Source organism: Ursus americanus, chromosome 20 (genome assembly GCF_024610735.1).
Source record: "Ursus americanus isolate L20-20 chromosome 20, mUrsAme1.1.p, whole genome shotgun sequence".
Taxonomy (NCBI): domain Eukaryota; kingdom Metazoa; phylum Chordata; class Mammalia; order Carnivora; family Ursidae; genus Ursus; species Ursus americanus.
Genome location: NC_142146.1, coordinates 49,131,208 through 49,147,368, shown reverse-complemented (window position 1 = coordinate 49,147,368; position 16,161 = coordinate 49,131,208). Strand labels below are relative to the sequence as shown.

General features: G+C 38.9%; 1 protein-coding gene across 6 annotated transcripts in view; it reads right to left on the bottom strand.

Moving 5' to 3' along the window:
• Positions 1 to 485: 485 nt before the first annotated feature.
• MME (membrane metalloendopeptidase) overlaps positions 486 to 16,161 on the bottom strand; it is a 96,516-nt gene continuing 80,840 nt past the window's right edge. For 5 of the 6 annotated variants that reach the window (XM_045812206.2, XM_045812233.2, XM_045812223.2 and 2 more), the window contains exons 18-23: positions 14,988 to 15,107; positions 13,527 to 13,660; positions 12,414 to 12,479; positions 9,494 to 9,589; positions 9,106 to 9,182; positions 486 to 1,674 (exon numbers count right to left, since the gene is read on the bottom strand). In XM_045812206.2, coding sequence (XP_045668162.2) covers positions 1,575 to 1,674; positions 9,106 to 9,182; positions 9,494 to 9,589; positions 12,414 to 12,479; positions 13,527 to 13,660; positions 14,988 to 15,107 — 593 coding nt within the window. In that variant the 3' untranslated portion in view covers positions 486 to 1,574. Of the gene's footprint in view, positions 1,675 to 1,834; positions 1,938 to 9,105; positions 9,183 to 9,493; positions 9,590 to 12,413; positions 12,480 to 13,526; positions 13,661 to 14,987; positions 15,108 to 16,161 lie in introns of those variants that run through there. The other variant, XM_087870299.1, reaches the window with a different exon arrangement.

The window sequence follows — 16,161 nt, the reverse complement described above, 5'->3', positions numbered from 1 at the left end:
TTCTTAAAGGTGCTGGTTACAGGGCTGTGTTTAGTTGGAGAAAGTTCACTGAGCTGTGCACTTACGTTTAATGAAACTTTTGTGTAGATATTTTCATAACTTTTTTTTAAAAAAGGTAAATGGGCATTTTTCAAGCAGCAAGAAAACCAACACTCATATTTTGAATAGAAATTCCCTAGTTTTCATTTTTGTTAGGAAAAAAATGCCCTCATTTTCATTTTGTTAGGAAAAATAAGGAAAAGACCCCTTTTGTAAAATATTAATCAAGTAACGAAATTAACCAAACTAGCCAAAAGGACAGGGAAAGAGAAGAAGATAAAAGCCTCAAGAGATGAGTTCCTACGAGGGACTGCAGTCCCCTCCCAGAACCCTATGCGAGTTCAGATTTCAGAAGCAGGTCTGTCGGAGGTGGGGAAGCCTCTCATTTATGCTCAGAAATGCACTTTCCAAAGCTAGACAGCCGGCACAAGAGGCTTAGTGAGGAATGGGCTCACAATTCCAATTTATTACAAAATATTTCCATCAGATGACAAACCTGAAAAGATAAGGAGACGCAGAGCTACATAGACGCCGTTTGTGCTTTTACCATAGCCACCTCGGGGACAGAGCTTATTTTGAAAACCCTGCTTTAGACGACTGTCCAATGGCAATTTTTAACCCAGAGTTTGTGCTTAAAGCTTTTTATCAATATGATTGATAAGTTTAAAAAGTCTCAAATCTTCATCTGTACATCACTTTACAGATCTTGGTCCGTAACTATTTATCTCTGTCTGAAACATCAATACTCAATGATTATCTATAATAATAATTACTCAGTCATAAATGTAGTTAATAATTAAATATAAAAATTATTATTTTTACATTACTACAAATCTCTTAAAAAGATCAAGTTTTGAGAGAGAGAAAGAACAAGAAATTGCTTAAAAATTGCAGGGAACCTTAAGAATTTCAGTATCCGTGAAAGCGGGTACAATGAAAAACAGTTTCAGACATTCATTTTAGCCCTAAGAGTAGCTTAACATAAAATGATCTCAGAGTGAATGACTGATGATTGGCAAAATCGGTTTAAAATTACATTAAGTCCCAAGGCCCCAATATGTATAAGAATTCTTGGAAGAGTTTTGGAGGTGCGAAAATGTTGCAAATAAAAGTAAAAATAAGGAGTTAGGCAGTGTGTTTTTAACCCTCATGCCACTATTGTGTTTCTGGAGCCAACTGTATGCTCAATCTCTTTAATCTCCCTTTGATTAGAAATCCCAGTCTACATCAAGTGGTTAACACAGTCTTCAAGAGACGACATCAAACTGGCAGATCATATGAGAAACAGAAATGAATGGTAATATCTTTAGAGATCAAGCATTATTTACACAGTGAGAAGTGATTGATGTGATAGACACCAGAGCCCCCTCCTCTCTCCACACCTTTTCCAGAAGAACCTAACTTCATTTCTAATATGATGTTCTGTCATCTCTGCGGACTGCCCCCATATAATTACAGTGACCTCTGTGAACAGAGTTCCCCATTTCTGTGGTGTTGGCGAGTCTAGCTGAGGGCCACAGCGCTTTTTCTGAAGATCACCAAACTCGGCATTTCTTTTCTGGATTCATGTATGAATTCTTGCGGCAGTGAAAGGCCTCTGAAAACTCAGGGGAGTTCTGCAAAGTCCCAATAATCCTGTGAAACAAACAAAAGTCACCGTCAGCATTTGATACTTAGGCCCATGCCATGTAGGAGCTCTATAGAATTTCTCGATGTAGGCCTGTAGAGGGAATTTGGAATTTACAGCTTGAGAGGGAAAAAAAAAAGTTCTACTCATTAACAGAATCTTTAAATGGACAGGTAACAAAGTACAGGCACGCAGATTTTGAAGACTGTATGGCTTGAATCCTGGTTATGAGTTGTATTTCTTTAGTGTCTCTGTGCTTCAGTTTCCTTTTCTGTAAAATGCATATAATAGTTCCTGCATCTTAAGGTTGTCACAGGGAGTTAATTTATCAACACCCTATGCATGTTGTAAAATAAATGAATAGTTCATATTCCGAACTGCAGTTATTATAAGAAGAGTTTGGTCAAAAATAAAACACGATTTTTCATTACATCTTGGAAGGGTTTACACAATAACTTAAATATAATAGACTTTAAATAGATACTTGTTGATTTGATCTAATAAGGAAGATCATTATTTTCTTTTTTTTCCAAAAGAACTTCATAGATGTTAGAAACTGGATTCAGCCTGAGTAACTGGAAAGGGTTGGCAAAAAGTCAATGTCTTCTTATCTCTGACCCCAATGGGCAAGAACAACACTGTCCAACCCACTGTCGGCACCGAGCAGCATTTGAGGGGAGAGATAGGTCAGTACATTGATGCAGAGCTGATATTTTCACATCAACTGCAAACCAGCTTCTTCCCTTCTCCTCCCACCAGGACCATCCCACCACACCCACCTTGAGCTGGCAGGAAGGTCAGGGAGGCAAACAGACGAGCGTGGTGGGAAGACCCCAGGCAAGTGAGAGGAGAATACGTTCTAATTACTGAGATTTCCCTACATGGCAGGTGTGCTAAGTATAAATCTTTGCAGTCTTATCTCCTGTGACCCATTCTCCACACAGCAGAATGATCCTTAAAGTTTAAATCAAATCCCCTAACTCCCTTACTTAAAACCTTCCAGGGGTTGAATGAAATTCAGCTCCTCTCCATGGCCTCCAATGTTCCAATGGCTCCGGCCCCCCTTCCCAGCCTCCTCATAGTATGTTTCTCTTCCTGCTTCTCAGGAGACTCATCTACACACCTACTTTCCATTCATCAAACCAGCCAATTTCTTTCCCTCTTCAGGGCATTCTGCTCCTGTAGGACCCCACTCCCTGGAAAGTTACTGCCCAGCGACTCCAGGATTTACTCCTTCTCAGCCTTCATGCCCCTACTTAAATATCCCTCCTCAGAGGCTTACTTCAAAGAATGTCCAAATTAGTTTCTCTCACCTGTAGTAGCCCTATCAGTTCACAATGATTTGTTCTCCTTTACTTCATGATATCGCCACTACACTGTAATCTGAGGGCAAAATACTGTTATCTCTTGCTCCCTGCCGCCCTCCCTACAAAGCCTAGCACAGTGCTTTGTATGCTGTAGGAGTCAGTACATACATACTGAATAAATGAGTCTGTCAGCTGGTCATGGTGATTACACGTATAGGAGGGATAGGACCTGGTCATGGTGATTACACGTATAGGAGGGATAGGACCTTATAAAGAAAAACACCGCTTAGCATTTTTGTGTTTGCTACTGTGGACCAACTATGAGAAAAAGCAAGCATTTCTTTTCCTTGTCGCCATGCCAGGAAAGACAGATCCATACCTCATTTCTAAAAGCCTGACTTCTTAATGTGGCAACCATTACGAGTCAACTATCTCCCAATCCCCAACATCACAACTCCCCTATCCTTCAGGGAGAATGTAAACCTTTTTTTGTGTGTATTTTTTTAGTACTCCTAGAGAAGTCCTAAAGATAACAGGAATCTTCCTGGGATGGGGGTGTTGAGGTGGGGTGGGGGCCAGAGCTGGGGAATTTATATCTATTAGTCCACTTAAGATGGAGAAGACAGGCCTCCCCAATGCTGAGGAGGGGCCCAGTAATGGGGGGTTGTGTGAATGACAAAGACATGCCTCACACTGTGAGCAGGGCCCTGGGGGACCTCTGACAGGATAGTGTGTCATGTGGGGGAGCCTGAACATCAAGAGCAGTGGTTCCTGAGGCCCTTGCCCATGACCACCAGAAGGAAATGGAGCTACCTGATTTCAGATGGAGCCCCTGAACTGCAGAGATATCAGCAGTGACCACGGCAGGCTGCAGATGGGGGCTAATTCCCTAATTTCTGGGTCTTTGGATTCCCATACAACCCTAAAAAGGAGGACACTGAAAACTACTGAAATTAAATTTCTAACCTCCCTGCTTAGGGTGGCAGCTTGGAGATTGAATTAATTTGCTAAAATAATAATAATAATAATAATAATAATAATAATGTGTCATTTCTTACATCTTCAAGTCCAAGAACAAATTCACTTGATACTTGGTCAAAAGTGGTCATATATGTAGGAATAAAAAGATTTTATTTTATTTTTAGTAATCTCTGTACCCAACGTGGGGCTCAAACTCACAACCCCAAGATCAGGAGTCCTATGTACTACTGAGTTAGCCAGGTGCCCCAAGGAATAAAAAGATTTGAGACAACAGGAATTTGTATTGGTCTTTAGTCTTTTAAGTTTCTAGGCTCATGGACTCTGAGACAGAGAGAAACTTTGATTCATTTAATCCAATCCCCTTTCCACGTCAGGAAGCCCTATATGCTGGCTGAGTGACAGTCACCACAGTGGCCTGACTGTTCCTCAGACTGACCAGCAAGTTCCCTGATGAGTGGGGAGAGCATCTGAGATCCACTGACTGGAAGAGCTGCTCTTTTTTTGTTTTCATTTTATTAAACTTTTTTTTTTTAAAGGATTGTATCTTAGATATTATCATATGGGGACAAGTACTTCAGTAAAATCTCCAAACCCATGAGTTAATACTACATTTGTCATAAAAACATGAGGGAAATGAAAAGACCTTCACACCTCAAAGAAGGGGCGTCTTCGCAAAGCACCAGTGGCAGTTCGCCATGTGGCAACACTCAAGCTGACGTGTGCTCAGCTCTCCATCTCCATTCCAGCTCTTCTCTTGCCATCCAAAGGCTTCACTTAGCTCATTTGGTTCTGAATAATTAGGTCAACCATGTGCCAGGACTTCACTTACCTTCCTTGGACTCTGATTAATGTCTTATTGTTTACATTAATTCTTTGGATGGATGACATAAATAATCTATTTCAGAAAGTGGATACATTATTAACATATGAATTCCTTCTCTTAGGAATGGGGTCATATTTCATTAATATTGCATAAAAGACTTAACATGAATTTCATGCTACATGAAAACTGTGCAGTGTTTGTGTTTAGGAGAACAGAAGATAAATGGCTTTTATGGATTATTTCTTAAAGTGATTTACTTGAAATTTTGACTTTATTATATAAAATGTTTCGTTGTACTGTTGTTGTTTAGTCCCTTGGCAAATAATCACTTGTTTTAAAAACATGTAAGGGAGATGAAATTGAACATCAGGTGACCAAGAAGACTACTCCTGCCTGTACTTAACTGGATTTTTTAATTACCGAATGAGCTTTTTGCAGTTAATTGGTCTTCTGACAACCTTCTGTTACTTCTTTTAAATGAATGACTTGGTTACAAGGTTAACTAGCTTCATTCATAAATAAACTATCCAATCTTTATTGTTAACTGTTGCTCATGATTTTGTTAAAGGAAGGTCACATTGATCAGCATGTGTTCCATTACAAATTCACAAAGAAATAAATGCCTGAATAGATTCCCAGATGTATGGTCTGAAGATTAACAAGTGCTATAAGGTTCACCAAAATCCAAACTGACATTTACAAAATATCAGAAACCAATGCTAATATTTAAGGCAAATAGAGGATTTCGTATTTCAGAGAGGATTTAGCATACACATACTAACTCTTGGAATAATAGGGAACAAAATCACCGTATTACCTGAAAATGTCTACATAAAACACTAGAAAGAATATCTTACAAATATTCCTAGAAATTAAGCTGTGGAAAAAAGGTCTTGCTTTATTAGTGGTGTTAGTTCTATAAAGTGCCCTTTTATTCTGACTGGAAGAGAATATCGAGCAATTTAAGCACCTAAATGAGCACCTTTACTATTTGGGTAGCAAATACATTGGTACCACTCTGTCCCTTTGGACTTGCTTTAAAAAAATTATCAGACCCTTATGTATTAGTCTAGAAGTATTACACCTGAATAACTTTAGAGACACATCTGTAGATTATATGGTAAATATTAGCATAACAACCATTCCAAGTGACTGGGGTGGCTAACAGAAACTGAATTTCCAAAAAGAAGTCATTTAAATTGTGAGTTCAATTTCTAGAACATCAAGGGGAAATGTTTTTATTTTAAATACTAAAGTTTTAGGGGCGCCTGGGTGACTGAGTCGGTTAAGCGTCTGCCTTCGGCTTAGGTCATGATCCCAGGACCCGCATTGGGTTCCCTGTTCAGTGGGGAGTCTGCTTCTCCTTCCGAGTCTGCTTCTCCTTCCGCCTCTGCCCCTTCTCCTGCTCATGCGCTCTCTCTCTCTCAAATGAATAACTTTAAAAAAATTTCTCTCTAAATACTAACGTTTTAGAAGTTTATCTAAAGTATGTAAGACTTTAGTTAGGAAGCATAAAACAATTACAGCTCAGACCTAACAAGTGGTTTAATATCAAGTATATGTTGCCTCCTGTCTTAATATTGTGGTATTTAAGCATAAGGTTACAAAATCTCCCTCTATTTCAGAAATGTTTCTACAGAAACCACTATGCACAATTTCTCAATAGCAATTCAATGTCTATTAGTTTTTAAGGTTCTTTAAAAAATATGTTTTACTTTGTACAGCCAGGAAGCAGCCTGTTTCCAAAACTAAATGTAACCTCAACCTTTTGCCAAGGAAATCCCTTTACCTCCAGAGAAAATAATAATTTCCTTGACAAAAGGTTGGCATTCCATTTACCCTTTTTAAAAAACAACACACACTTTTCTTACTATAAATGAAAAACAGTCAAAGAGGCATCTTTTACACCAGAACAAAGAAAGTTACAAATAAAGTTGTGACTAATTTGACGTATTTTATAATAAAATAATATGTATTTTTATAGATAGGAAATTTTACATATTTATAATAAAATTGTTTTCAGTTTAAAACTGAGGGTAGAACACAGTTACATCATTTAATCGGTGATCAGGGACTGACATTCTGAACTATCCAGACATAAGAAGTGAGCAACAGGGGCGCCTGGGTGGCACAGCGGTTAAGCGTCTGCCTTTGGCTCAGGGCGTGATCCCGGCGTTATGGGATCGAGCCCCACATCAGGCTCCTCCGCTGTGAGCCTGCTTCTTCCTCTCCCACTCCCCCTGCTTGTGTTCCCTCTCTCGCTGGCTGTCTCTATCTCTGTCAAATAAATAAACAAAATCTTTAAAAAAAAAAAAAAAGAAAGAAAGAAATGAGCAACAAAAAGCCCTTGACTCTCAGGTAATAAAAACTGTTGCAAAGTCCATATATTTACTCCTGGGGATTCTTATTCTGTTCATACCTTTCTTATCTAAAAATAATCCTACCACTAATTTTCAAACACATACATGTAAGAGACACTTCTTCTATATTAACATTAATCCTCTTAACAACTCTCAGGATAATTTAATCCTAATTTAAAATATCTAGAAACTGAGACACAGAGGTTAAGTAACAGCTTACAAATGGCAAAGCCACGGGTAGAACTCAAGTGTTTCTTACTTCAAAGCTGGCATTCATATTTTTCACCATTCAAGTATAAGGATCTGCTTTCTGAGCTAATCAGAATGAAGGAATGAGATGCCAAAAGGCAGGCAATGTAGTAACAGAAAAGAGAACTAGGGAAGAAACAAACAGGAAAACCCCAATAAAAAGCCAAAATAAAAAGCATCACCATATCCCCATTGGTGGCTCTTTAGTGTAGGAATGAATGGCTCTCTATACTCCAGCTTTTGAGGATTTCACTAAACTATAATAAATACTAAAATGCCAACATAGTCATAACAACAGTCTGTGTCATTAAAAAAAAAAAAAGGCCGGGTTTTGTTCAGGATACCGTGTTAATAAGGCAATACGGTAGAAGATGTATTTTAAACAGAGAAATTTTAATCCAGTGGTTAAGATAAAACTGTTAATACTCAAATTTTAGCTATCAAAAACTTGCAATTTGCAAGCCCCATTCTCTGAGGATATGCCAGGTGTACCAGGTATTACAATAATATTACTTAAATTCATTAGGTTTAAGCCCATATGTGGTAGTTCACGGGGATATGGAGGGAAGAGCTTTGACCAATTAGAATGTTATCATGGTTTATGTGCACTTATCGTAATTGCCCTCTGCTGTCTTCAGAATTAGATTCCTGTATTTTTACTTCCGAAGACTTCAGTAAGGAAAAAAACAACTTCTAAAAATGAAAACAAAAAATTACTTGGATAAACTACAATGGGAACTGATCGAGTGACTTTTGCAGCTTATTATCTAATTTGACTATTCTAGCGAGACTCATTTGACCTGGGATTGCACACTGAATGGGCATATAATAAACAGTTGTTGAGTGAATGAATTTTACAAGAACAGATACGGCAAATACTAAATGATGCTGATTACCATGCTGATACTAGAAGCTGAGTAAACTCTCTAATTCGTAAATGTGCTATTTTATTGTTTCATAATTGAATGTGGTTTTTCCCCAGGAGTGAATGATCCAGGCACTATGTTTCCATCTATTTTAGGAAGGGCTTTTAAAACGCAGCTCACTAATTCTCTTTTGTTCCCAAACTGTTTTCCAAGCACTCTACGAAATTTTAAGTTGTTTTTCAGAGTGTAACATTGAAACGCTGATTAGAATGATTCTCTTTCAATACAATGCTCTCTCAGATTTTCTGATCTCAGAAGGACTTGAGATTTCCTCTAACTCAACCTTCCACTCTACAGAGCATTTTTCTCCAGCATCCTTGATGGGCTGTCTTCTGACCTCTGCTTCGAGGTACTCTCTCCCGGAGCTCTGGAGATAACTATTTTATGTTGGACGGCCTCTAATTAAACCACGTTTCTGTTTTGTTGAATGGCAATCGTTCCTTGGAATGGCTACTCACTAGTGCCAAGCCTAAACTTTTCTTAGCCTCTTAAAAATGTCTTTGTGCTAGCTTTAAATAGGGCCACTATTCTCAGGCCACCTCTTTGCTGGAATCCATCAAGCACTAAGCATAAGTCATGTACATTCCGAGGGCAAGGGCAGTCAAGGCTATGCTCGTGTAAACATGACATTTATCCTGCTGTGTTCTGTTGATCCTATCTGTGACCCTCAAAAGAAAAAAAACAACCACCGGATTTCCAAATTTATAGTCAGAGTTAGAAAAAGCCAATTTCCAAATGTGGAAGTAATGGAGTCAATATTGGAGCGCCTTGGCTGATGTTCAAACCCACGCACCTGAAATTCCCTGGACTGTGAACGTCTGTTTTAATGGAGTTGACAGCATACTCCGGCCTGTAGGTGCCACACCACACCTAGGGTAGGAACAGAAAAAGGGAAACAGTGGGCTTAGGTTCAATCAAAGATTATTTGTACGCGAAAATTAAATGGGAACTCTGCATTTCTCAACCATTTACTCTTCAAATAGTGTTCAGTGATTGGCAGCCAGGAGCATAATTACCATTAACATGAGCTGATAGTCTGTTATAAATAGTGAAAGTCAGCCAAGTCAAATGCTCTGCCACAACCGATTAAAACAAGAAAACGCAGCATGCAATATCTAACCAACTATGAAATTACAACTCAACATGATTTTCGTATCTATCCATCAAGAAAGATACAATACCTGGGCAAAGTTCAAGAAGAATAGTTGTTTGTGATTCAGGTCAAGTCCAGGAAGTAATTTTTCTTCACCGTTCTTTTTAACATAATTTTGATAGGCCTAGGCAGTTGATGAAATAGAAACATGATGTTTATAATTACTACATTTCTGTATAAACCTGTGCAAAAGACCATGTAACCCAGTAATTAACCTCTTATACCAGGATCACCATAATCATCTATTTACGTATGGCAACCTACAACTATTTCATGGATTAGAAAGAAAACCAGATTTATTTACAAATGCTCTGAAAATGTCAATGATCAATAAATGTCAGTTGAATGAATGGATGACTTATATAAATGATAAAAAAAAAACTTATCTAAATGTTGTTCTATAGATAGATGGATAAGTCTTGCCAGTTGGAAGAACGGATTGCCAGGGGAGTCAGTCTGTAATTGCCATATTTAGCTCAGTTACTATGCTTAGCAAAAAAGATTTACACCAGACTTTGAATGATTCACACCAAATATCAAGGGATTCCTTAAGATCTCTTAAAAATTAGTATCCTATGATTCTAAGAATAAAGATGAGCAATTGTTGTGGCACCCCAGAAGACAGGGCAAAATAGACTGAATCTCAGTTACATTAGGAAGAAGGAATTTAGGTTACTTGAATGTCAGAAAATATCCTTAATTCTTAAGGCTCTAGGAATACTATTGAAAAATGTAGTTTTCCTCTGCTAAACATATTTAAGGAATTTACAACAAACTTCCTGAGATGTGTTACTTCCAACTTAATACAAAGGAAAGTGATCAATTCGATAAGCAGAAGATATACTCCATTTCCTCCTCCTTGCCATTAACATAGATTTATTGAGTCTCTACTATGTAAAGATGCTAGGAACATGGGGAAGACTTGAGCATACTCCCTCCTAGGGAGCTCACAATCTAGCAAGGGGACAGGGTAGTAGACGCTATGATTTCATGTATAAAAAAATATTTACACACTTGTAATTTGCTTCATTATAGTAAGTCTATACCTGGTTTAGGTAAAGATCTTCCTGGAAGTGCCATCAACCCAGATTTTGGTTGCCTTTTTACAGCAATGATTTTTAATCTGCCTGCATATTAGAATAACTGTGGGAGTATTAAGAGTGCCAATGCCTTCCACTTCCAGGCAAGATGGAGTGAGAGGGGCTGGATTTACCTTCTTGCTGAAACCACCAAATGATGGACGAAATATATGAAACAATGGTGTGCATGACACTGGACATCAGGCAAAAAAGAGAGTGAGCTCTCTGACATGGTAACCAAATAGGGTAAGCCCTGTAATTGCCCCAGCTTATTGCCTTAAGCATTTCCAGGCTACAACATAAAGAAGAGAAACTCCATTGGAGCCCAAGGGACTGCCTGAGTTGAGGAGAAGGAGCTGAGAGTTCAAGGACACCAAAGACAGGGTCCTAAAGAGGAGAAAGCTATACGGGAGAGGACCTCTAGCGATCAGACGGGCCTCTCAAGATTCACACAGTAGGGTCTTGCCTCAGCAGTGGAGAATAACTTTCCCTAGGCTGAGCACGACCCTAGTGCCACCTAACAAGTTCTAAAAGCAAGGTTCAGAAGGATCAAACCATTTCTGAGGAAGTTAATTGTGCCCAAGTATAAAGCTCAAGAAATTTGTAGGAAAACAAAAATCTCTAGCACCCATAGAGGTAAAATGTACATTGCCTGGCATCTGGTCAAAAGAGTACCAAGCATTCAAGGAAGCAGCACTCTACCAGCCCCCAGGACTCTGCTGGGACTCATTCTTTTGGAAACTTTGCAGGCAGCTTAATCTCCCAAACTTTCTACTTGATCATCTACAGTCACTGCCATGTCAGAGGTGCTCCCAGTCATCTCTCCCCCAGCGCTCTGAAGCCTCCCCTTTCCTGCCCCACCACTGAGGCCCTCCTCCCCCTGCTAACCCGTACATTTCTATGCGGGACAAGTAATCCTACATCCTCATCCGTTGCATAGAATATTCCATCCATCTTCGTCTGGAGAAGCCTGGTGTGTCCTGGGGCACTCGGTCCCCTGCACCTTCTCAAGCAGACGCTGCTCGCTACCCCACATGTGAGTTACCTCAGGGTTGGAAGAAACACTCAAGCTACCCTCACTCCTTGTTGCTTCCAAGACAGTACTCCTCTACTCTTTGGTGAAAATCCCTACCTTTTCCTGGGCACATGGCATCCACTAGACCATCCTTTCATTCTGCTCTAATCATCAAATAACGACTTACTTTATGGAGGGTTCACACTGTGTCTCCAGCACTGAGAATAGTGCCAAACACACAGTGAAGTCCTCGACAAGTGTTTGCTGAATGCAAGAAGGAATGGAAATCTAAGTGAGATTCTAAGGGATGTTCCATCAACATACTGCTCTGGGTGTAACGGTTTGGATGACTACAAGGCCATGTGTTGGAGCTGTATCACGTCAGTCCCTCACTGGGTCACTGTAACTGGACTGGGGTTTATGCTGATTATAGCTCCCAATATTGCCTCACCTGCTGTGAAACTGAGGGTCCCCTTCAGTACATTGATCAATGACCGAAATAATCCTTTTGATGAGGCACCTCTTCTAAAAAAATTATATTTCAGAGCATATTTCTTAGAAAAATGTTGTTTCCGCTGTGGAACTTGCATATCTCCTCATTTCTGCTGATGTAACATTCCAGGGTTCCCGGTCTCAGCTTCTCAGAAATCTAGACTATTCGGGTCACTCGTAACCACACTGCCCTTTCTGGTTAGCATACTTACAATCTCCTTTTCCCCCGTGTCTTTTCTACTTTCTATTCATTGTTTACTGCCTACATTATATGTGCCTTTTGCAAAAGGCCTTAAATGAATGATTGAATATGATAAATATACACTCCGACCACTAAAATGGGAAAAAATATTATTACTCACTCTGTATGCTTGGCCAATACCTCCATTATCAGCAATATTTTCTCCCAGTGTATTAATCCCATTGAGCTGTTAAAAAAAAAAAAAAAGATGCTTAAAGATGTTTAGCTGTATTTGGATTGTTAAGAAGGCATCAATAATGCACTTAAGATTGGATATATCTATTCTTCAAAAAGTTAAAAACAGAAATATCGGGGCGCCTGGGTGGCACAGCGGTTAAGCGTCTGCCTTCGGCTCAGGGCGTGATCCCGGCGTTATGGGATCGAGCCCCACATCAGGCTCTTCCGCTATGAGCCTGCTTCTTCCTCTCCCACTCCCCCTGCTTGTGTTCCCTCTCTCGCTGGCTGTCTCTGTCTCTGTCGAATAAATAAATAAATAAAATCTTAAAAAAAAAAAAAAAAAGAAATACCATATGATCCAATAATGTCACTGCTGGGTATTTACCCAGGGGAAATGAAAACACTAACTTGAGAAGATATATTTATTTACTGCAGCATTACATTAGCCAAGACATGGAAGCAACCTAAGTGTCTATGGATAGGCGACTGGACGAGGAAGAAGTGAAACATGCACACGCATGCTGGACTGTTACACAGCCATAAAAAGGATGAGATCATGCCATTTGAGACAACATAGATGGACCTAGAGGGTATTATGCTAAGTGAAGTAAGTCAGACTGAGAAAGACAAATACCATACAGCTCCACTCATAAATGGAATCTAAAAAAAAAAAAAAAAAAGAATAAACAAACGAAAAGCAGAATCAGAACTATAAATATAGAAAACTGATGGTTGCTGGAGGGGAAGGGGCTAGGGGGATGGGCTAAATGGGTGAAGAGGAGGAGGAGATACTGGCCTCCAGGTATGGAAAGTGTAGGTCACAGGAATAAAAAAGCAGAGCATAAGGAATACAGCCAATGATACAGTAATGGCGATGCAGTGGGACAGATGGGAGCTATACTTGTGAACATATCACAATGTGTTAACTTGTCAAATTAGTAAGTTGGACACCTGAAACTAATGTAACATTATGTGTCATCTATACTCAAAATAAAGCAACAACAACAACAGCAAAGATTGAATACATCTAAAACTTTTCAAGAGAACGCTAACATACATGCTGTCCACCTGCTAGATCCCAGGAGAAGTTTCCATACTGGTACACCATGCATTGGGACTGGTCTTTAAAATTATTTGCCGACTGTTGAGTCCACCAGTCAACAAGGTCTCCATCCTTGTTAAAATTTCTGCCTGTAATATAATGATTTAAGTAAAAGGGGAACTCATTACATCAAGAATTATGATTAAGATATCTTTAATTCAAAAGGCAAGGACTGAAATACCACTGTGTGAGACAAGTGGACAGGTAATGAGAGGAACTGCTCCCCTTTCTCATCCTACGTGGATGAAACGTGGACTGTGAGGGCCTGCTTTGCTGATGGGCCTTCGTATTGATCCAGGCTTTGTATCCACATGGTTCTTGATATCTCAGCCAAGGCCACCAGCTAAGCCGCTACTGAAACCGTGACTTGTTTCTCTTGGATGGTTTTCATATGGGCCAAGTCTGTTTAATTTGATATTTTGAGATTGAAAAACACTATTTTTATTCTACATTCATTTCATATCTCAAACCCCTCACAAGACACTGTGGACTCCGAGTTTCCCTCTACTTCAAGCACAAAGAAAGAGTCACCCTTCCTCCTGGAGCTCTCCTGCTAACCCTAAGTACCTCCATCTTCCCTTTTTTTGAACTACAGTGGCATTATTCGCCATGTTTTAACACTTCATTTTATCCTCCTTTTAAATAGTTGCATAGTGAATGAGAAGAGGGCTACAAAGAAAAACTACTTGAATTCACATCCTGATTCCACTAATTCCTAGCTTTGTAACTTTGAGCAAGCCTTTCGTGTGCCTCTGCTTTTTTCCATTAAAAAAAAAAAATGGAAGTGGTATTAGTACTCAACCTGTGAAAATTATTACATACTTGAATTGAGTAATTTGTCATAGCTTCAACTATCACTTCTCTATGTATCTCATGTCTCATGTCTTTACTTCTATGCCTCTCGAATTTCATCGAAACCCTAAATCTATTTTTTCTGTTTGAGGCAGCGTATAAACATTTAAGTGACCATTATTTGCAAAGTCCTGAACTAGGTAAAGGCTGGAAAAAAAAAAAAAGTTCTTGTCCTTTAGGAGTTGAAAAGTCTTACAGGCACATTACTTTTTGATTTTATATCTGATTTTAAGACATGAACCCTGTCCTCTAGAAGTCCAGATAGATAATATGTAAACAATCATGAAATAAGACCAAACATTATCATTGGTGTTGACAAACACCGCAGTGTTTTCTCAATGTGAATATTTGTGTTATTCTGTCAGAGTGCAAAGCACACATAGCTTATCTCACTACTAGACATTTCTGATCTTCCTAAACAACAATTTAAAAGGAACACTAAAAGTATGATCATTAGCCAACGATACCCTGATGATTAAATGTGTTCTTGCATTGATCAAGTATAATAACTCTATTCAGGTTTTTTAGGATGTGTCTCAAAGGAAAGTGTCCATTGCACTTTACCATTGTCATCGAAGCCGTGGGTGATTTCATGTCCTATGACCATGCCGATACCCCCGTAGTTCAACGAGTTAGACTGCTGGGCACTGAAGAAGGGGGGCTGCAGAATGCCAGCTGGGAAGACTACAAGGAAAGAAGATGGTTAAAGATGATTTGTGTCATTCTTCTGTGATGGCAGGCCTGGGCTGGGCTCTCTGCCTGCTAAGCTACTTTCCAGTATGTCAGTTTCACTTAATTGTATACAAAAATCTTCTGTGATGAAACAAAGGTAGGTCTTTTATGATCGATGACAAAGAGTTCATCCCAAAGCGGCACCATGATCTATGATTTATAATCACCATTCACTTTACAAACTCTGCTAAGATTGCTTTTGGCTATAAGGAGTTTAGAGCAAGGGGAAATTATCATCTTCATTCAGAAGGACTTTTCCCCCCTACTGCAAATATTTGGGAAAAACACTTACTTAATAACACAAATACTAAAAAATAACACAAGTATTACTTTTAGTCTCGTCTCTAACATTTTGTCCTTCTACAATAGTGTGTTAAATAAACAGATCCTCAATCGGAGACATTCCCCAACAACATTGCCCTATGTTATTTTCAACAAGGCATCTGTGGCTATTTATGCCCTTATTTTTGGCTGTTGTCTTTCTTTTTCTTGTCATCCTCACCTGCTCCAGCACCTCAAATATCAGTCCTTCGAGAGCAGAGTTTTGTGTGTCTATCGGTACATTTGTTTATTTATTTGTTGAGTCCATTTGTTTTTTTTAATTCATTACCTCCAGCACCTAAAATTAGAATGGCCCCTGGAACATAATAGGTGCTTAGGAAATATGTTGAATAGGTGAATAATCAATGACAAATGAGAGAGCAAATGAACTTACCATGGTGTCCCAGAGACTTCACGACATAAATAAATCACATATTTTTTATGTGTACCCTGACATCTGAGTTAACTTGTCTAGCTTTCTGCATGTAGACGTCTTACAATCTTTAAATTTCATGTGTCAAATATCAAATTCATCATTTTCTCTTCTAAGCCGTCACTCTTTTGACTTTATTTCTGCTAGTGGCATTTAAAGGGTCTCAATCACCCAACATGAACATTTTCTATTTATCTTGGATAACTATTTTTTTATTTTTTAAATATTTATTAATTTATTTGTTCATTTGTT